The sequence below is a fragment of the Bufo bufo genome, chromosome 1 (assembly GCF_905171765.1).
Source record: "Bufo bufo chromosome 1, aBufBuf1.1, whole genome shotgun sequence".
NCBI lineage: Eukaryota > Metazoa > Chordata > Amphibia > Anura > Bufonidae > Bufo > Bufo bufo.
This window is the reverse complement of record NC_053389.1, coordinates 22,663,291-22,686,358: the sequence shown is the minus strand read 5'-3', so window position 1 is coordinate 22,686,358 and position 23,068 is coordinate 22,663,291. Positions and strand designations below refer to the sequence as shown.

At 43.4% G+C, this 23,068-nt stretch overlaps 1 protein-coding gene across 1 annotated transcript in view; it reads right to left on the bottom strand.

Annotated features, from left to right (window-relative positions):
- The window catches only part of LOC120992317 (phospholipase A2 inhibitor and Ly6/PLAUR domain-containing protein-like), a 142,165-nt gene extending 119,900 nt beyond the window's left edge, over positions 1–22,265 (bottom strand). The window contains exons 1-4 of the mRNA XM_040421233.1: positions 22,152–22,265; positions 21,690–21,803; positions 10,408–10,554; positions 3,685–3,825 (exon numbers count right to left, since the gene is read on the bottom strand). Of these exons, the coding sequence (XP_040277167.1) occupies positions 3,685–3,825; positions 10,408–10,554; positions 21,690–21,803; positions 22,152–22,203 (454 nt within the window). The 5' untranslated portion in view covers positions 22,204–22,265. The remainder of the gene's footprint in view (positions 1–3,684; positions 3,826–10,407; positions 10,555–21,689; positions 21,804–22,151) is intronic.
- Positions 22,266–23,068: the final 803 nt, after the last annotated feature.

Here is a 23,068-nt window from a genome sequence, read left to right as displayed (position 1 = left end):
ATGAGGCCTTAGAAGAACAGTTTCAGCAGTAGAAGACACACAATGGCCGGAGTCAGGACGATGTTATGGACACTAAGGCCACCGCTGGTGCAGATAAACTTAACATTGGTTTTCACTCCTTCATTGCTTGTGGACTGGCTGCCGATGTCACAGATAGACTTTGTTGCGCACCCTCGAAAGGCTGTTGACAATGACATCGATCCTGAAAAAGACACAATTTCATTTAACACAACATTAAAGTTGGGTTCACCTCATGTTTTATCCCTTTGTTTGACGTATACGTTAGAAAAAAAAAAAGCATACAAAAACGCAGCACACAACTATCTTGTATCCTGCAAAGTACTGGAAGAAAAAAAAATATTTAATATATATTTTTTTTAAACAATGGAACTCTATAGTGAACAAATGCCACTGCATCAGTCTGAATCAACCGCTTAACGTATACGTTTTTTTGTATACGTAAGGCTACTTTCACACTAGCGGCACGGACCTCCGGCAGGCTGTTCCGTCGGGTGAACAGCCTGTAGGATCCGTCCTGCCGCTAGTGAACGTGTGCCCCCGGAATGCCGCTCCGTCCCTATGGACTATAATGGGGGTGGGGACGGAGTTCCGACGGCGAGAGGCTGCCGGAATAAAACTACTACATGTCCGACATTTATTCCGGCAGCCTCTCGCCGTGCGCTGCCATGCCTCCGCCGGAACTCCGCCCCCGCCCCCGTTATAGTCAATGGGGAGCGGCAGTCCAGGGGTACATGTTCACTAACGTCAGCACGGATCCGACAGGCTATTCACCCGACGGAACAGCCTGCTGGAGGTCCGTGCCGTTAGTGTGAAAGTAGCCTTAGGTCTCATGCACACGACCGTTGTGTGCACCCGTGGCCGTTGTTTCATTTTCCGTGATTTTCTGCGGACCCATTGACTTTCAATGGGTCCATTGAAAACTCGGAAAATGCACCGTTTGTCATCCGCCTCCTTGATCCGTGTATCCTGTCCGTCCAAAAAATATGACCTGTCCTATTTTTTTGACGGACAACGGTTCACGGACCCATTCAAGTCAATGGGTCCGTGAAAAAACACGGATGCACACAAGATTGGCATCCGTGTCCGTGATCCTTGTCCGTAGGCTACTTTCATACATAAAATCATAAAAGCTTTTTCAGAGCTGAGTTTTCACTTCGTGAAAACCATCCCATAGTGATGGGGACGCTTCTAGTTAGAATATTCTATGAACTGTGTACATGACTGCCCCCTGCTGCCTGGCAGCACCCGATCTCTTACAGGGGGCTGTGATCCGCACAATTAGCCCCTCAGGTGCCGCACCTGAAGGGGTTAATTGTGCATATCATAGCCCCCTTTAAGAGATCAGGGGCTGCCAGGCAGCAGGGGGCAGACCCCACTCCCTCCCCAGTTTTAATTTCATTGGTGGCCAGTGCGGCCCCCCCTCCCTCTATTGTATTAATATCATTGGTGGCCAGTGCGGCCCCCCTCCCTCCCTTTTTTGTATTATCATTGGTAGCCAGTGTGCGGCCCCCCCTCCCTCCCTCTATTGTATTATCATTGGTGGCCAGTGTGTGCCCCCCCCGGCCCCCCCTCTATTGTATTAATATCATTGGTGGCCAGTGTGCGGCCTCCCCCCCCCCCCGATCATTGGTGGCAGCGGAGAGTTCCGATCTGAGTCCCAGTTTAATCGCTGGGGCTCCGATCGGTAACCATGGCAACTAGGACGCTACTGCAGTCCTGGTTGTCATGGTTACTTAGCAATATTAGAAGCATCATACTTACCTGCTGCGCTGTCTCTGACCGGCAAGGAGCTCCTCCTACTGGTAAGTGACAGATCATTAAGCAATGCGCCGCACAGACCTGTCACTTACCAGTAGGAGGAGCTCCCGGCCGGTCACAGACAGCGCAGTAATATTTCTAAGTAATATTTCTAAGTAACCATGGCAACCAGGACTGCAGTAGCGTCCTGGTTGCCATGGTTACCGATCGGAGCCCCAGCGATTAAACTGGGACTCCGATCGGAACTCTCCGCTGCCACCAATGATCGGGGGGGAGGCCGCACACTGGCCACCAATGATATTAATACAATAGAGGGGGGGCCAGGGGGGCGCACACTGGCCACCAATGATAATACAATAGAGGGAGGGAGGGGGGGCCGGGGGGGCCGCACACTGGCCACCAATGATAATACAATAAAGGGAGGGAGGGGGGGCCGGGGGGGCGCAAACTGGCCACCAATGATAATACAATAGAGGGAGGGAGGGGGGGCCGCACACTGGCCACCAATGATAATACAATAAAGGGAGGGAGGGGGGGCCGGGGGGGCGCACACTGGCCACCAATGATAATACAATAGAGGGAGGGAGGGGGGGCCGGGGGGGCCGCACACTGGCCACCAATGATATTCAAACTGGGGAGGGAGGGGGGTCTGCCCCCTGCTGCCTGGCAGCCCCTGATCTCTTACAGGGGGCTATGATACGCACAATTAACCCCTTCAGGTGCGGCACCTGAGGGGTTAATTGTGCGGATCACAGCCCCCTGTAAGAGATCGGGTGCTGCCAGGCAGCAGGGGGCAGTTATTACACAGTTCTCAGTATCTTCTAACTTGAAGCATCCCCATCACCATGGGAACGCCTCTGTGTTAGAATATACTGTCGGATAAGAGTTTTCATGATGCAACTCAAATCCGATGGTATATTCTAACATAGAGGCGTTCCCATGGTGATGGGGACGCTTCAAGTTAAAATATACCATCAGATTGGAGAAAACTCAGATCTGATGGTATAATAGGGACTCCTGACTTTACATTGAAAGTCAATGGGGGACGGATCCGTTTGCAATTGCACCATATTGTGTCAACGTCTAACGGATCCGTCCCCATTGACTTGCATTGTAAGTCAGGACGGATCCGTTTGCCTCCGCACGGCCAGGCGGACACCAAAACGACTTTTTCCTTCATGTCCGTGGATTCTCCAAAAATCAAGGAAGACCCACGGAAGGAAAAACGGACACGGATCACGGAACTACGGAACCCGTTTTTGCGGACCGCAAAAAAAAACGGTCGTGTGCATGAGGCCTTAGCCACATATATGAAGATTTCTTAACCTGAGCATTGTTTTTTTATTTTGTTTTCTCATTTTTCTATAAAACAATTTTCATAAATGAGGTTTATTTAGAATATATTTTTTATCAGTCTTCAAGCTTTTTTTTTTACCCACAGCAAAGACCTAGATAATTTGGCAGGAAAATAATTTATTCCCTACTATTGTTAGCCCTCAATGCCAATAAGTAGCATGAAAGAGACTCAAACAAATGTGTCCTTTCTTATCTTTGCCTTAGGCCTCATGCACACGACCGTTCCTTTTTTTGCCGTCTACAAACCGCGGATCTGCAAAAAACGGAAGCCGCCCGTGTGCCTTCCGCAATTTGCGAAACGGGCGGCCTTTAATATACCTGGCTATTCTTGTCCGCAAAGCGTGGACAAGAATAGGACAGGTTATATTTTTTTTGCGGGGCCACGGAACGGAGAAACGGATGCGGACAGTGCATGGAGTGCTGTCCGCATCTTTTGTGGCCCCATTGAAGGGAATGGGTCCGCATCTGAGCCACCAAAACAACGGCTGTGTGCATGAGGCCTTATCCCGAGACGTGTGATGCCAGACGAAAAAGAACCAATATTTGTACCTGACACATGAGTTTTCATAAGAAGACACATATTCTCCTCCCCTGTGCATTGTACTGTATCATCGGTGTTACACGAGGTAGAGACAGCGGAGATGCAGGATCGGCAGACCAGTCCATTAGGGGTAGAACTTGTTGTTGCATCTAGAAGAAAACAGGTGAAAGAGAGAAATATAAAGAACATTGGTTTTCTTAACATTTACATGACAATGTTTTTCCATGTATGAACCACAGGTATTACTAGAAGAACCACATATGAACCTCCATATTTCCCATCAGGACACTGGGAAAGTGGTCATTCATCACATGTATTAAGAAATTATTAAACAAGAGTGTAAGAGCAAGTTCCTGAACTCTGTGTAAACGCTGCATGCGGTTCAACCCATTATCCTGCAATGATCTCGTGGAAGACAAATACTGTACCTACCATGAACCAAAACAGATGTTCCTTATCATAGGAAAAATTTAAAAATCTTTCCTGACTTCAAACATGGCAATAAGAATAAACCTCTGGACCAACATCCCAGCTCTAGTCATTTAGTACTAAATCTTTACAATTAATGCCCCTTCACACGGGCGATTATTCCGCGCGGATGCGATGCGTGAGTTGAACGCATTTCACCCGCACTGAATCCTGACCCATTCATTTCTATGGGGCTGTTCACATGAGCGGTGATTTTCACGCATCACTTGTGTGTTGCGTGAAAATCGCAGCATGTTCTATATTGTGCGTTTTTCACGCACCGCAGGCCCCAAAGAAATGAATGGGGCTGCGTGAAAATCGCAAGCATCCGCAAGCAAGTGCGGATGCGGTGCGATTTTCACGCACGATTGCTAGGTGACAATCGGGATGGAGATCCGATCATTATTATTTCCTCTTATAACATGGTTATAAGGGAAAATAGTAGCATTCTGAATACAGAATGCATAGTACAATAGGGCTGGAGGGGTTAAAAAAAAATAATTAACTAATTTTAATCCACTTGTTTGCGCAGCCCGGCATCTCTTCTGTCTTTATATGTGAGCAATAGGACCTTTGATGACGTCACGATGCTCATCACATGATCCATCACCATGGTGATGGATCATGTGATGGACCATGTGATGTACGCAGTGACGTCATGAAAGGTCCTATTGCTCACAGTTAAAGACAGAAGAGAAGCCGGGCTGCGCAAACAAGTGGATTAAGGTGAGTTAAATTGTTTGTTTTTTTAACCCCTCCAGCCCTATTGTACTCTGCATTCTGTATTCAGAATGCTATTATTTTACCTTATAACCATGTTATAAGGGGAAATAATACAATCTACACTACAGATAACCCAAACCTGAACTTCTGTGAAGAAGTTCAGGTCTGGGTATCACAGTCAGTTTTTTATCACGCGCGTGCAAAACACATTGCACCCGCGCGATAAAAACTGAACATCGGAACGCAATCGCAGTCAAAACTGACTGCAATTGCGTTCCTACTCGCGCGGGTTTGCCGAAATGCACCGTGACACATCCGGACACGCCCATGGGAAAGAGGCCTAAGGGGTGTACATAGGTGTCAAGTCACATGTCCAAGCTCTTACCACCTCCTGCCACCTCCAAATCCTTCCTTAACCTTGAGTCAACCAAAATGCTACTGCAGGGATCAGCAACCCCCGCACTCTAGGTGTTCTGAAACGACAACTCCCAAAGTGGTCTATTCACTTCTATGGGAGTTAGAACAGCCGAGCATGTTTGCATACTGGAAGTTGTAGTTTCACAGCAGCTGGTTAGTGCAGTGTTTCCCAACCAGTGTGCCTCCAGCTGTTGCAAAACTACACCTCCCAGCATGCCCGCACAGCCAAAGGCTGTCCGGGCATGCTGGGAGTTGTAGTTTTGAAACAGCTGGAGGCACACTGGTTGGGAAACACTGTGTTAGTGCATACTCTCATCATCTCCTACCTGGACGTCTGCAACATCCTCCTCTGTGGCCTCCCAGCTAATGGTCTTGCACCCTTCTAATCAATCTCCAATTCTGCTGCCGATCCATCTCTCCCCTTGTTTCTCCTCTGTCTCTCCCCTCTTTCAATCCCTTCACTAGCTCCCAAATTCCCATTGAATTCAGTTCAGAACGCTAACAACAACATATAAGGCCATCCACAATCTGCCCCATCCTTACATCTCCCGATATATCTCTACACATAATCTTCGATCCTCAGATGGCCTCTTTCTTTGCTCTCCTCTTGTCTGTTCCTTGCACAATCATCTACAAGATTTCTTACATATCTCCCATACTCTGGAACCCACTACCCCAGCAGATCAGACCCTCCATTACCTTTCAAACCTTCAAAAGCAACTTTTCAAAAAATCCTACAATTTACAATAACCCTTCAGCCACCTGAGCAGCCTCTACCCTCAGATACTGTCTTTTTTCGTATTCCCTTGTAGATTTTAAGTCCTGACAGGCCGGTCTCTCTCCTCCTCTTTACCAGTCTGCTGATACTGTAAGTTCACGCTTACTGTGCTTGTTTTGTTTTATATGTATGTATGTTATACCCCTTTTTTAGATTTAGATTTTTTATAGATTTGCAGCTTCCTGGAATAAATAAATTATGCTTAAAAATGAAAATGAATAAATAAATATCATAGGGCCACATAGCAAAAACCGTTTTGGCCCTCACTTGCCTAAAAGTCAAGCTTTTGTTCACTTCTCTCTTAGCAAAAGTTGAACAAAGACTTAATTAATATGGTGCTCATCCTGAACACTGTATTTCTCAAATTTACACCAGACAAGTGGCACAATTATATTGGTGAATCTCCCAGATACAACTCTAGGTCTACTTGCTTCCTTTCAGTACCTGATAAAACTGAAAGCCTGCAGCCACCACGAAGGGAGCTTGGTGTATAATATATATATTTTTTTTTTTACAGTTATCATTAAATTCAATGGAAGCTGTAAAATCTCTTTACACTCAGTTCCCCCAAGTGGTGACTGCAATAAAATGATCAAATTCTACTGTGCCAATGGTTTACAGTACCGTGCTAGTCTTTGTATTTGCCGCAGTTGTATTGCTGGGGTGTTGTCTTGACATGTGACATGTGGCCAGTCACTTGGCATATCATAGTGATGATGTCATTTAGAAGGACACATCAACCCTGCCATCAGTTATTGCATGATCAGTGAAGTGGCATAAACATTGGTGGGAAACCGAGCCACCTTTGGCATGGAAACAAGAGGTTTGAAAGGTAAGATATTAGGGGGAATATTCTGACCAAAAAGTAGAAGATGCGGGTGTGGGTATAAATGTCAGGTTAGGCCTGTTCTACACTTGCGTTGTGGTTTTCAGTTTTTGAGATCCAGCAAATACAACTGGATCTGACCAAAGCGGATGTGTTAAATGGCACGAATCTATTTAATTCCGGTTCTTAGATCCTCTGCCGGATCTCAAAACCGGAATTAACAACACAAGTGTGAAACAGGCTAGGGATGAGCGAATCAACTTTGGATGATTCATCCGAAGTCGATTCACATAAAACTTTGTTGTAATATTTTACGGAGCAGGAGCTCCGTGTAGTATTAGAATGCATTGGCTCCGATGAGCCGAAGTTGTTACTTGGCGAAGTCTTGCGAGACTTTGTGTTATAACTTTATGAATTAATTATTACTGTAAAAAAAAAAAAATTGATACCGAACCACTCAGAACCGAACCCGAGTTCGGTGTAAAGGTTTTTTACAGTAATAATTCACTTCGACCCCTGACATCATCCCCTGCTTTACTCCAAAACACCAGTAATTGTCTGGCAGCTGTCTATGACATCATGTCCTCTCTGTATCTTAAACTGAACCTTTCATAAACTGAACTTCTTTTCTTTCCCCATCTACTATCTCACCTAAACTTGATATTTCAATTTCTGTCTGCAGCACTATCATAACTCCTGTGCAGCATGCCCGCTGTCTTGGGGCCACATTTGACTCTGATCTTTCCTATGTTCCCCATATTCAATCACTTACACGCTCTTGTTGTCTACACCTCAAGAATATTGCCAGAATCCTTCCTTTTCTTACGGGGGAAACAGCAAAAACTCTTGTTGCCTTGATTCATTCTCGTCTTGACTTCTGCAATACATTACTAATCGGTCTTCCTCTCACTAAATTCTCCCCCTTCGGTCTGTTCTAAATGCTGCAGCCAGGCTCATCTATCCATCAAACCGCTACACTGATGTCACAAGTCTGTGCCAGTCACTTCACTGGTCGCCCATCCAACACAGAATACAGTTCAAACTTCTCACCCACAAAGCTCTGCACAGTGCTGCACCTCCATACATCTCCTCCCTCATCTCCATCTACCACCCTACTCGTGCTCTCCGTTCTCCGACCTAAGATTAACATCCTCCTTAATTTGTACCTCTCACTCGCACTCTCTGGAATACTCTGCCCCGGAATATTAGGTCAATTCACAACTTCTTCACCTTCAAATGTGCCTTAAAAACACAACTTTTCAGGCAGGCTTATCAAGCTACCGACTATTCCCCGAGTAAACCTCTCCCCCACCAACTCCTCCGGCCTGAACTCAATCCTCTAGTAGTCCCAAACCTGAAGCAGATCATCGGGCACCACTCCTTTCAGTTCAATAATGGCTTGAATCCTATTTATCACAATCAACTACCTTATGTGTCACCCCCAATTCCTCATAGACTGTAAGCTCTTGGGAGCAGGGCCCTGACTCCTAGTGTTTCAGTTGTATATTAGCCAGTTACTTTTGTTTTGTACATGAACCCTATGAATTTGTAAAGTGCTGTGGAATATGATGGCGCTATATAAATAAATATTATTATTAATTCACAAAGTTATTACATGAAGTCTTACGAGACTTCGCAAAGTAATAACTTCGGCTCATTGGAGCCAATACATTCTAAGGGTCCATTCACACGTCTGTAAGTGTTTTCCTGATCCGCAAAACACGGACACCGGCATTGCATTCCGCAATTTTTTGACCGCATATCGCCGACACTATAATAGAAAATGCCTAATCTTGTCCGCAATTGTGGACAAGAATAGGACATGTTCTATTTTTTTGCGGAAACGGAAGCGCGGAAGTGCGGATCCACAAATGCGGATGCGGACAGCACATTCTGGCCCTATGGAAAATGAGTAGGTCTGCACCCGTTCCGCAAAATTGCGGAACGGATGCGGACCCATTTTGTGGACATGTGAATGGACCCTAATACCGTACGGAGCTGGAAAAAAGTAAGCAAGAACCTTGTATATATAAAGTATTATATTCTTTATTGCAGCATATATAAATAATTAGGTAAACATAAATCATATAAAATGGGAACAAAACATCTAGAAATGGAGCAATGTCCACAAACGCTGTACTGAATATGGATCCCAAAGTACCCACATAGCTCCTACAAAAGATGGAAATACATGTACAGTACATAAGGCACATGACAGTGAGCCCCCCGTGGCCGTATCGTGGCCCGCATAAGGCGGGTCCGCAATACACGGGGCACTAGCCGTGTGCACTCTGCATCACGGATGCAGACATATTCACTTGAATGGGTCCGCAAATCCGGAGATGCAATGCGGAAGGAATGGAACCACGGAACGAAAGCACTACGGAGTGATTCCTTGGTGTTCCGTTCCGTGCTTCTGTTCCGCAAAAAGATAGAACTTGTTCTCTCTTTTTGCAGAACGTACGGATCGCAGATCCATTGAAGTTGAATGGGTCTGGATCCGTCCCGGCCGCCACACGAACTTTGCCTGTGTATTGGGGACCGCATGCACGGAACGGAACGAATACGTTTGTCTGCAAGAGGCCTAACACAAAGGTAGGTAAGCCTGAACCAATCCAAATAATATCAAGAAATAATAATATCAGATCTACATAGCAAACCTAATGCCACAGAGGGGATGAAGTAACATACCCACTGAAAGGGTTAACCATCACTAAGCCAATTTAGGACCAGGAGAAACATAAGGAAAAATAAAAAAATAAAAAATAAATGAGGTCAGGACAATAACCAACCTGTGGACATGTTTGTGGGAGCGTACTTGAAAGGAGCATGACCTTCCATGGCCGTCAGATTTACGATAGTTTGGCGACAATTACAATACAAATCCACCGCGGTCAATAGCTCACGTACAGTAGATTTGTTATTCTGGCGGACAAACTGCCAGAAGATGGAACAGTTTTGTTAAGAGGCCCATCTTAGGGCACTTTCACACCTGCGTTGTTTGATTCCGGCAGGCGGTTCCGTTGCCTGATCAGGCAAACTGTATGCAAACGCAAGTCATTTTTTCTGACTGTTTAGGCATTTTTCAGACGTATCAGGATCCTCATCAGTCAGAAAAATGCATTGTAATACCAGATCCGGCAATAATACATTTCTATGGAAAAAAAATGCTGGATCCGGCATTCAGGCAAGTGTTCAGTTTTTGGGCCGGAGATAAAACCGCAGCATGAAAAAGTCCTGAAAAGTCAAAAAGACTGAACTGAAGACATCCTGAAAGGATTGCTCTCCATTAAGAATGCATTAGCATAAAACTGATCTTATTTTTTTCCGGTATTGAGCCCGTAGGACGGAACTCAGAGCCGGAAAAGAAAAACCCTAGTGGGAAAGTAGCCTTACTTCAGAGAATGTTTCTAAAACTGGCACATGTAACGCCCTTCATAATAAATTCCCCTCAGTGTTTTTTTATTTTTTATACTTTAACGCAATATTGGCAAAGAGAAGCAGAAATAGACGACTTACATGTGGGAAGATTAAGAGTGCAGTTGTCAGTGTTGCAGCATGAAGTGCTAATCCTCATATGTCCTTGTTGTAGGGTCACACTGCCATTTAAGCCACATTTTGATGAAAGTGCGCATGATCTGGTCAAAGATGTAGACTTCACTCCAGCTACAAATAAACAAAGCAAACATTTTCTTTCTTACTGAAATAGGAAAGTATAATATATATATACACTGCTCAAAAAAATAAAGGGAACACAAAAATAACACATCCTAGATCTGAATTAATTAAATATTCTTCTGAAATACTTTGTTCTTTACATAGTTGAATGTGCTGACAACAAAATCACACAAAAATTAAAAATGGAAATCAAATTTTTCAACCCATGGAGGTCTGGATTTGGAGTCACACTCAAAATTAAAGTGGAAAAACACACTACAGGCTGATCCAACTTTGATGTAATGTCCTTAAAACAAGTCAAAATGAGGCTCAGTAGTGTGTGTGGCCTCCACGTGCCTGTATGACCTCCCTACAACGCCTGTGCATGCTCCTGATGAGGTGGCGGACGGTCTCCTGAGGGATCTCCTCCCAGACCTGGACTAAAGCATCTGCCAACTCCTGGACAGTCTGTGGTGCAACGTGACGTTGGTGGATAGAGTGAAGCATGATGTCCCAGATGTGCTCAATTGGATTCAGGTCTGGGGAACGGGCGGACCAGTCCATAGCATCAATGCCTTCGTCTTGCAGGAACTGTTGACACACTTCAGCCACATGAGGTCTAGCATTGTCTTGCATTAGGAGGAACCCAGGGCCAACCGCACCAGCATATGGTCTCACAAGGGGTCTGAGGATCTCATCTCAGTACCTAATGGCAGTCAGGCTACCTCTGGCGAGCACACGGAGGGCTGTGCGGCCCTCCAAAGAAATGCCACCCCACACCATTACTGACCCAATGCCAAACCGGTCATGCTGGAGGACGTTGCAGGCAGCAGAACGTTCTCCACGGCGTCTACAGACTGTCACGTTTGTCACATGTGCTCAGTGTGAACCTGCTTTCATCTGTGAAGAGCACAGGGCGCCAGTGGCGAATTTGCCAATCTTGGTGTTCTCTGGCAAATGCCAAACGTCCTGCACGGTGTTGGGCCATAAGCACAACCCCCACCTGTGGACGTCGGGACCTCATATCACCCTCATGGAGTCTGTTTCTGACCGTTTGAGCAGACACATGCACATTTGTGGCCTGCTGAGGTCATTTTGCAGGGCTCTGTCAGTGCTCCTCCTGTTCCTCCTTGCACAAAGGCAGAGGTAGCAGTCCTGCTGCTGGGTTGTTGCCCTTCTACGGCCTCCTCCACGTCTCCTGATGTACTGGCCTGTCTCCTGGTAGCACCTCCATGCTCTGGACACTACGCTGACAGACACAGAAAACCTTCTTGCCACAGCTCGCATTGATGTGCCATCCTGGATAAGCTGCACTACCTGAGCCACTTGTGTGGTTTGTAGACTCCGTCTCATGCTACCACTAGAGTGAAAGCACCGCCAGCATTCAAAAGTGACCAAAACATCAGCCAGGAAGCATAGGAACTGAGAAGTGGTCTGTGATCACCACCTGCAGAACCACTTCTTTATTGGGGGTGTCTTGCTAATTGCCTATAATTTCCACCTGTTGTCTATCCCATTTGCACAACAGCATGTGAAATTGATTGTCACTCAGTGTTGCTTCCTAAGTGGACAGTTTGATTTCACAGAAGTGTGATTGACTTGGAGTTACATTGTGTTGTTTAAGTGTTCCCTTTATTTTTTTGAGCAGTGTATATATATATATATACAGTACAGACCAAAAGTTTGGACACACCTTCTCATTCAAAGAGTTTTCTTTATTTTCATGACTATGAAAATTGTAGATTCACACTGAAGGCATCAAAACTATGAATTAACACATGTGGAATTATATACATAACAAACAAGTGTGAAACAACTGAAAATATGTCATATTCTAGGTTCTTCAAAGTAGCCACCTTTTGATTTGATTACTGCTTTGCACACTCTTGGCATTCTCTCGATGAGCTTCAAGAGGTAGTCCCCTGAAATTGTTTTCACTTCACAGGTGTGCCCTGTCAGGTTTAATAAGTGGGATTTCTTGACTTATAAATGGGGTTGGGACCATCAGTTGCGTTGAGGAGAAGTCAGGTGGATACACAGCTGATAGTCCTACTGAATAGACTGTTAGAATTTGTATTATGGCAAGAAAAAAGCAGCTAAGTAAAGAAAAACGAGTGGCCATCATTACTTTAAGAAATGAAGGTCAGTCAGTCAGCCGAAAAATTGGGAAAACTTTGAAAGTAAGGGCTATTTGACCATGAAGGAGAGTGATGGGGTGCTGCGCCAGATGACCTGGCCTCCACAGTCACCGGACCTGAACCCAATCGAGATGGTTTGGGGTGAGCTGGACCGCAGAGTGAAGGCAAAAGGGCCAAAAAGTGCTAAGCATCTCTGGGAACTCCTTCAAGATTGTTGGAAGACCATTTCAGGGGACTACCTCTTGAAGCTCATCAAGAGAATGCCAAGAGTGTGCAAAGCAGAAATCAAAGCAAAAGGTGGCTACTTTGAAGAACCTAGAATATGAGATATTTTCAGTTGTTTCACACTTGTTTGTTATTTCATAGTTTTGATGCCTTCATAGTCATGAAAATAAAGAAAACTCTTTGAATGAGAAGGTGTGTCCAAACTTTTGGTCTGTACTGTATATATATGTATAGTATATATATATAGTATGTATAATCAATATATCCTGCCCTTCATATTCTCTCTGATCCAAACATACGGAGGAGCGCAGATTGTGTACACTGGTCACTTGTTATGCACAAATGTCTATTCTTACAACAGGTCACATTCCTTCATAATTTATTTAAGAACAAGAGCTCATTTAACCCTTACACATACAGAGTTGCTGTCACGCCTGTGGTCTGTGCCTACTGCTGTCTTGCTGTCTCGAGCAGGCACAGACGTTGCCCTACTTTCCCCTGTGTGAACTGGGACTAGTGCTCAGTGAGCTCTCCAGCATTGCAAGAGTTAATCCTTTCCTTGTCCTCCCTGCCCAGCTGTTGATTGAGGAGCTGATCAACCTTCCTATTTAGCTGTGCATCCACCTCCTCACCTGAGCTTTAACCCATAGGATACCAGCGCCGTATATGTACAGCGCTGGAAACTGCGTCTGAAATCCCAGCGTCGTACAGCTACGGCGCTCTGAGCGGGCATAGGAGCTGCGCCCGCCCGATCAGCTGCAAGGGTCTGGCAGTCACTGATAGCTGGACCCCTGCTGTGTGCATTAGCATCAGTGAAAACACCGATGCCAGCGCATTAACCCTCGCACTGCCACGGTCAGTGCTGACCGCGGCATGTGCGGGACCATACCGGGTGCAGGATGGTCATCGGGCAGGGAAGGCAAGCCCGATGCTGTAAGTTTATTACACTGGTAATACACTTCCAGCCAATGCATTACAATACAGAAGTATGGCTTTCAAATTGTTAAATGTAAAAAATAAAATAAAAAAAGTAGACATATTAGGTATTACCGCGTCCGTAACAACCTGCCCTAAAAAAATACCACATGATCTAACCCCTCAGGTCAACACCGTAAAAAAAAAAATAACACGCCATTTTTTGGCACCTTACATCACAAAAAGGGTAATAGCAAGCGATCAAAAAGTCATATGCTCCCCAAAATAGTGCCAATCAAACCGTCATTTCATCCCACAAAAATGATATCCTACCTAAGAGAATCGCCCCAAAAATTAAAAAAACTATGGCTCTCAGACTATGAAGACACTAAGGCCCCTTTCACACGGGCGAGAATTCCGTGCGGGTGCAATGCGTGAAGTGAATGCATTGCACCCGCACTGAATCCGGACCCATTCACTCCAATGGGGCTGTGCACATGAGAGGTGATTTTCACGCATCACTTGTGCGTTGCGTGAAAATCGCAGTATGCTCTATATTGTGTGTTTTTCACACAACACAAGCCCCATAGAAGTGAATTGGGCTTGCGTGAAAATCGCAAGCATCCGCAAGCAAGTGCGAATGTTGTGCGATTTTCACTCATGGTTGCTAGTTGATGGACCATGTGATGAGCGCTGTGACATCACCAAAGGTCCTTTTCCTCCCAGGTCCTCAAAGAAGAAGAAAGAAGACGAGAAGGACTGCACGAACAAGTGGATGAGGTGAGCTTAATTATTTTTTTTTTATTTCTTAACCCCTCCATCCCTAATTTACTTAACATTCTCTATTAAGCGTTCGGGTCTGGGTACCAAACATGCAGATTTTTCTCACACGCATGCAAAACGCATTAAAACACTCGCGCGGAAAGATCATACATTTTCCCGCAAAGCCCATGTTAAAGAGGCCTAAGGGCTGTTTCACACGAGCGGTTGCCATGCGGGCAATCCGCTGCGTGAAAGAGGGCCAAGCCCCATTCCGGACAGCAGAGACACGGGCATTAACTTGATTGATAATGCTCTTTGCCTCTCTGTAACCTTTTTACTACAAAATCATAGTGACAACTTTATCTCACTGTGATTTTGTAGTAAAAAAATCAGAGAGGCATAGAGCATTATAAATAATGTTAATGCTCTGTGTCTCTGCAAACCGGAGCGCGGCTTGGCTCTTTCACGCAGTGGATTACCTGCACGGCATCCGCTCATGTGAAAGAGCCCTAAAACATGATTTTTTTATGTTTCAAAAGTGCTTTTATTATGTTAAATGTAAAAAAAAAAAAAGTATATATATTAGGTATTGCCACATCTGTAATGACCTGCTCTATAAAAATATCACATAACCTAACCCCTCAGGTGAACGCCATAAAAAATAAAATAAAAACTTACATCACAAAAAGTGTAATACCAAGAGATCAAAAAGTCTTATGTACCCCAAAATGGTACCAATCAAACCATCATCTCATCCCGCAAAAAATAAACTCCTACCTAAGACAATCGCCCAAAAAATAAAAACAACTCTCAGCTCTCAGAAAATGGCAACCCAAAAACAAGATTTTATTCTTTTCAAAAAGGATTTCACTGTGTAAAACTTAACAAAAATAAAAACTATAGACATACTAGGTATCGCCGCATCCGTAACAACCTGCTCTATAAAAATATCATATTGTAGGCCCTCTCAGGTGAATGCTGTAAAAAAAAAAAGCCAAAACAGCCTTAATATATTCTTTAAGGGGTGTAGTTTCCAAAAGAGGGTCACTTTTTGAGGGTTTCCACTGTAGGGGTACGTCAGGGTGTCTTCAGAGACAAAATGGTGACATTGGGTCCACACCCGCTGCCGGTTACAGTTGTAAGACTATTGGTGGTAGCAAGAGACTTGAGAGGCAGAGGATTCTGCAGTCTATACATTGCCCCCTCACCCTCATTGAATTCTTGCCACTGGCTTAACCTGTTCCAGCGCTGCATGATGTGAAGCCAAAAAAAGATGTGAACAGATTAGAAGGAAATCAATATTTGTGATTCTCTGCAAAACCTTTTCTTTTTAATATTTACTCTGTTGAATATATAGTATGTAAATATACAAAATACAACAAACTAAGGAGTTAATATTAGAAAAAATTGATTCTCGCACACTTGTCGACAGTGATCTTTTTTTATCATCCAGAGACTGAAAGCCCGTACACATCTAGTTCTGCTGACTTAGGTGCTGGAATTGGTAAGATGCATCAGTGTAGACAATCCTCTGTGAAGCCTCATGCACACGCCCATTGCCCGGCCGTGGCCGTATTGCAGCCCGCAAACATCAGGTCCGCAATATGCGGGCACCGGCTATGTGCTCCCCGCATCATGGATGTGGACCCATTCACTTGAATGGGTCCACAATTCGGAACTGCGGTGCGGAACGGACACACGGAACCCCACTGAAGCACTACAGAGTGTTCTATTTTTTTACGGTGCGGACGGATCACAAACCCATTCAAGTTAAATGGGTCTCGATCCGTCCCGGCCGCCGCATGGATGTTGCCTGTGCATAGGGGCCCGCAAATTGCTGTCCCCAATGCAAGGAATGGCCACACAACAGCCGTATGCATGAGGCCTGAGTCTGTCCTGATTTTCTTTGTTTATTTTTTGATTTTATTACAATGTATCACTGCAGGAAAAATGTATTAACCCCTTGAGGACCCATGACGTACATGTACGTCATATCTGCCTGTGACTTAAGGACCATTGACGTACATGTACTGGTGCATGGGTACGGGTCCCTGCTGCATACACCGGCATCAGTGAAAACACAGATACCGGCATTAACTCTTGCACTGCCGTAGTCAGCACTGACCGCGGCATGTGCAGTATCCAGCCGGGTGCGGGTGGCCATCGGGTCCCAGAGCTGCCCACCCAATTGCAGGGAAGGCAAGCCCGATGCCTTCCTTAGGCATCGTGACTGCCTTCTGTGACAGCCTGTAAGATCCAGCCCCCTGGATCTTACAGGCAGGAAGCTGTAAGTGTATTACACTGTGTAATTCACTTACAGCCAATGCATTTCAATACAGAAGTATTGTAATGCATTGTAAAGGGGATCAGACCCCCAAAAGTTGAAGTCCCAGGGTGGGACAAAAAATAAAGTGAAAAAAAGTAAAAAAATATTAAAAGCGTTTTTCCCAAAATAAAGTAAAGAAAAATTGCACAGAATAGGGAAAAAAAGAAAAGTAGACATATTAGGTATCACCGCGTCTGTATCGACCAGCTCTATAAAAATATCACATGACCTAACCCCTCTAGTGAACACCGTCAAAAAATAAAATAAAAACTGTTCTAAAAAAAAATATAAACTTTTTTTTGTCACCTTACATCTCTAAAAGTGCAACACCAAGCGATCAAAAAGGCGTATGCCCCCAAAAATACAACCAATCTAACCGTCACCTTATCTCGCAAAAAATGAGCCCCTACCTAAGACAATCGCCCAAGAAATAGAAAAAACTATGGCTCTCAGAATATGGTGACACTAAAATATGATTATTTTTTTGTTTCAAAAATGCTTTTATTGTGTTAAATGTAAAAAAAAAAAAAAAAAAAAGTAGACATATTAGGTATCGCCACCATATTAGATATCGCCACATCCGTAAAATCCTGGCTCTATAAAAATATCACATGACCTAACCCCTTATAAAAATATATAAAAACGGTGTCAAAAAAGCCATTTTTTTGTCACCTTACATCACAAAATGTGTAATAGCAAGCAATCAAAAAGTTATATGCACCCCAATATCATACCAATCAAACCGCCATCTTATCCCACAAAAAATGAGACCCTACATAAGACAATCGCCTAAAAAATAAAAAAAAAATATGGCTCTCAGAATATGGAGACACAAAAAACATGATTTTTTTGTTTCAAAAATGCTGTTATTATGTAAAACTTTAATAAATAAACAAAGTATACATATTAGGTATCGCCACATCCTAAGGCTACTTTCACACTTGCGTTTTTCTTTTCCGGCATAGAGTTCCGTCACAGGGGCTCTATACCGGAAAAGAACTGATCAGTTTTATCCCCATGCATTCTGAATGGAGAGTAATCCGTTCAGTTTGCATCAGGATGTCTTCAGTTCAGTCGTTTTGACTGATCAGGCAAAAGAGAAAACCGCAGCATGTTACGGTTTTATCTCCGGCGAAAAAAACAGAAGACTTGCCGGAATGCTGGATCCGGCATTTTTTCCCATAGGAATGTATTAGTGCATTCAGAATACCGGAATCCCGGATCCGTCCTTCCGGTATGCGCAGACTGAAAAAAAGGTGAAAAAATAAATGCCGGATCCGTTTTTGCCGGATGACACCGGAAAGATGGATCCGGCATTTCAATGCATTTTTTCGACTGATCAGGCATTTTTAAGACTGATCAGGATCATGATCAGTCTTACTAATGCCATCAGTTAGCATACATTTTGCCTGATCCGGCAGGCAGTTCCGGCGACGGAACTGCTTGCCGGATCTCTCTGCCGCAAGTGTGAAAGTAGCCTTAAGAACCTGCTGTATAAAAATATCACATGAACTAACCCCTCAGGTGATCACCGTAAAAATAATTATAAAAACGGTGTTACCTTAAATCGCAAAAAGTGTAAATACCAAGCGATCAAAAAGTCATATACACCCTAAAATAGTACCAATCAAACCGTCATCTCATACCGAAAAAACTGAGACCCTAGATAAGACAGTAGCCCAAAAAAATAAAAATAAAATATGGCTTTCAGAATATGGAGACACTAAAAAATAAAATTTCTTTTCAAAAATGCTTTATTATGTAAAACTGAAACAAACAACAAATATTTGGTATTTTCACGTCTGTAACAACCTGCTCTACAAAAATACCGCATGATCTAACCTGTCAGATGAACATTGTAAATAACAAAAAATAAAGATGGTGCCAAAACAGCTATTTTTTGTTACCTTGCCTCACAAAAAGTGTAATACAGTTGTGTTAAAAATTATTCAACCCCCAATGCTGTAAAGGGTTTTAGGGAATTTAGTGTACATTTGTAATTGTGTTCAGAATGAAATCTTACAAGTACTTTTTAAAGAACCAAATGCAACTAAGGCTACTTTCACACTACCGTTCAGAGCGGGTCCGTCTGATGTCTGCTCAGACAGATCCGCTCCTATAATGCAGACGTTTGGATCCGTTCAGAACGGATCCGTCTGCATTATAGTTTAAAAAAAATTCTAAGTGTGAAAGTAGCCTGAACGGATCCGTCCAGACTTTACATTGAAAGTCAATGGGGGACGGATCCGTTTGAAGATTGAGCCACATTGTGTCATCTTCAAACGGATCCGTCCCCATTGACTTACATTGTAAGTCTGGACGGATCCGCTTGCCTCCGCACGGCCAGGCAGACACCCGAACGCTGCAAGCAACGTTCAGGTGTCCGCCTGCTGAGCGGAGGCTGAACGCTGCCAGACTGATGCATTCTGAGCGGATTCGCATCCACTCAGAATGCATTAGTAGCTGGACTGATGCGTTCGGGGCCGCTTGTGAGACTCTTCAAACGGAGCTCACAAGCGGAGCCCCGACGCTAGTGTGAAAGTAGCCTTAAATGACATCAATTGTTTTTGTAATACAGTATTAAATGTTTTTTTTTGTGATTTCTTCATTGACACAATTATTCAACCCCTTAAAGACTACCACTCTTAAGAACAGAGGTTCATTCAAGTGTTTTCGATCAGGTATTGAAAACACCTGTGGATGTCAAGGAGCAGCAATCAAGCATAATAAGCACCAATTAGGCAGATGTAAAAGGACTGTGATACTCAGCTCCTTCTAGACATTTACTGGTCTGTTTACAAACATGGTGAAGTCAAGAGAATGGTCCAGGAAGAGAAGAGAAGATTTCTCTTCACAGGAAGGGCAATGGCTATAAGAAGATTGCAAAGATGTTAAACATACCAAGAGACACCATAGGAAGCATCATTCGCAAATCAAGGCAAAGGGCACTGTTGAAACGCTACCTGGTCGTGGCAGAAAGAAGATGCTGACTTCGACTGCTGTGCGCTACCTGAAGCGCAAAGTGGAGAAAAGTCCCCGTGTGACTGCTGAGGAACTGTAAAAAGATTTGTCAGATGTGGGTACTGAAGTTTCAGCTCAGACAATAAGGCGCACACTGCGTAATGAAGGCCTCCATGCCGGAACTCCCAGGCGCACCCCCTTGCTGTCTCCAAAGAATAAGAAGAGTGGACTGCAGTATGCCAAAAGTCATGTGGACAAACCTCAAAAGTTTTGGGATAGTGTTCTGTGGACTGATGAAACAAAATTAGAACTGTTTGGGCCCATGGATCAACGCTATGTTTGGAGGAGGAAGAACAAGGCCTGTGAAGAAAAGAACACCTTGCCTACTGTGAAGCATGGCGGGGGGTCAATCATGCTTTGGGGCTGTTTTGCTTCTACAGGTACAGGGAAGCTTCAGCGTGTGCAAGGTACCATGAATTCTCTTCAGTACCAGTAGATATTGGATGAAAATGTGATGCAGTCCGTCACAAACCTGAGGCTTGGGAGACGTTGGACCTTTCAACAGGACAATGATCCCAATCATACCTCCAAGTCCTCTAGAGCATGGTTGCAGATTAAAGGCTGGAACATTTTGAAGTGGCCATCGCAGTCACCAGACTTAAATCCGATTGAGAACCTCTGGTGGGACTTAAAGAAAGCAGTTGCAGCGCGCAAGCATAAGAATGTGACTGAACTGGAGGCTTTTGCTCATGAAGAATGGGCGAAGATACCCGTAGATCGCTGCAAGACACTTGTGTCAAGCTATGCTTCACGTTTAAAAGCTGTTATAACTGGAAAAGGATGTTGTACTAAGTACTAAGATTGAATGTCACTTGGGGGTTGAATAAAACTGATAATGATGTGAGCACAGAAAAGACATTTGTGGTTATTTCATTATAAATGTTATGTTATATTTGTCTGACTTACAAGGGCCTCTTTGATTTAATTGTAAACAAGATGACTGAAATGATCAAAATCAATGTCAAACTGGCCAAAACACTCAATTTCAGTGGGGGTTGAATAATTTTGAACACAACTGTATATAGTGTAATCTAATATGTAAGCCTCACAAAGTGACTTCAGATCTGAACTGGTCCTTAAAAAGTGGGTTTTGGAAATTTGCTTCTAAACTTCTAAGCCTTCCAACGTCCCCCAAAAAAAAAAAAGAAAATATAAATTACAAATGACCCAAACATGAAGTGGACATATGGGAAATGTAAAGTAATAACTATTTTAGGAGTTATTACTATCTGTTTTAAAAGCTAATTGCTAATTTTTCAACATTTTTGGTAAATTTGGTTGTTTTTTTATAAATAAAATGAAATATTTGACTCAAATTTGCCACTGTTATGAAGTACAATATGTGACGAGAAAACAATCTCAGAATGCCATGGATAAGTCAAAGCATTTTAAAGTTATCACTATTATAAAGTGCACTGGTCAGATTTGCAAAAATTGGCCTGGTCCTTAAGGTGAAAAATTGCAGAATTCTGAAGGGGTTAATCTTGACTCCAGAGTGTTTAAATCACAGAGGATTGTCTAGACTGGAGACACTTGTAGGACTGTGATACTTCTTAGGTTTCGATGGGTTTTCAGCCCATGGATGTAAACAGGAATGTACCATATGTCCCCATTCACAGACAGCAAACAGGGATATTAAAAATATTTAAAGTCTATTGGAAAGTTACAAAACTTTATACAAAGATTAAGCTTGAGTTACATAAGAGTCTAACCCCTTCAAACCACTAGAAAAGATTGAACTTAATCAGACAACTCACCAATAGTGGATTCTGTGTATGTAGATCCACACTGATTTCCTGAAGGACAGGTTATGCTGGGACCCGAGCATGTCGTTTCATTAGAAATACACTGTGTACACGAAAGAGCGTAACCTAAAGAAATGGAACACAGTCAGGACATTTATTACCTATTAGTTATTTGCCAGCACATTTTTTCTGATGCAATGTTCGGAGAACAATGTTTAATAGCTTATGTAGCACTATGAACAGGATCGGAAGTAAAATCTTACCAGGCATTGGGGGGGTTAACATTAAAATAAATGTTAGTTTATGTTATTATTATTGCTAGTTTTATTATTTCTTATTATTATTAGTATTGCTATTTAATATTATTTTTAAGACTATTATGAACAAATCCATAAAAATAGAAAAATAAATAAATAATAAAGCAAATATAAAACAAAGGATGATTCAGGTCTTATAATGTTTCTGAAAACTTACTTGTCGCTGCAAGAGCCGAGAGGAGGCTGAGAATTCCGATCAGGGAGCTCATGGTTCAGTGCTTGAAGGCAGAATGTAATGTGAGATGACAATCTCGAGGATCGAGGTTCTTAATTTATTATTTTTAGGGTGGGGCTTGAGAAACAAAACAAACATTACCTCTTCTTATGCAACTGTGATTTTGTAATTTTGTGAAACACCTTAGGTTTATGAAATAGTTGTGTAAAAAAATTCTGAATTTTATTACATGACACGGAGGCTCATATTGCTTTCTCTTCCTTTTACTGACCACCAATAGCAGCAAAGAAAAACAAGAAAACAAGTAACCATGGTAACCAAGGCCCTCCCACATAACATCCCTATAATGCTGCTGACCACTCAGATAAGTTGTAATAAAAGTGGATGTAGAGCAGCACAAAAATGGACCTTCTAGCCTGTATGGAATGCACCAGCCGTGGAGGGACAGCCAATCCAACGCCGTCCCATGGATATAAACGGTTCAAAGAAGGTATTACAGCAGCATATCCAGTGTGACTTTTATTGGGGACCAGAGTGCACACACAAATACGATGTTTCGGCTACGCAGTAGCCTTTCTCAAGTAATACTTGAGAAAGGCTACTGCTTAGCCGAAACGTCGTATTTGTGTGTGCACTCTGGTCCCCAATAAAAGTTACACTGGATATGCTGCTGTGCTACCTTCTTTGAACCACTCAGATAAGTTGTCATTGTGGTATTCACATTAGAATTTATATGTATTGAGCTCATCTTTCGTTTTTTCCTTAGATTTGAGATGTTACGCCCTTGAAAAGAAATCTAGTTGCATAAACTGGTTTATGGGAAAGACGTGCAAATTAGCATACTTAGGCCTCATGCACACGACCGTTGTGTGCATCCGTGGCCGTTGTGCCGTTTTCCG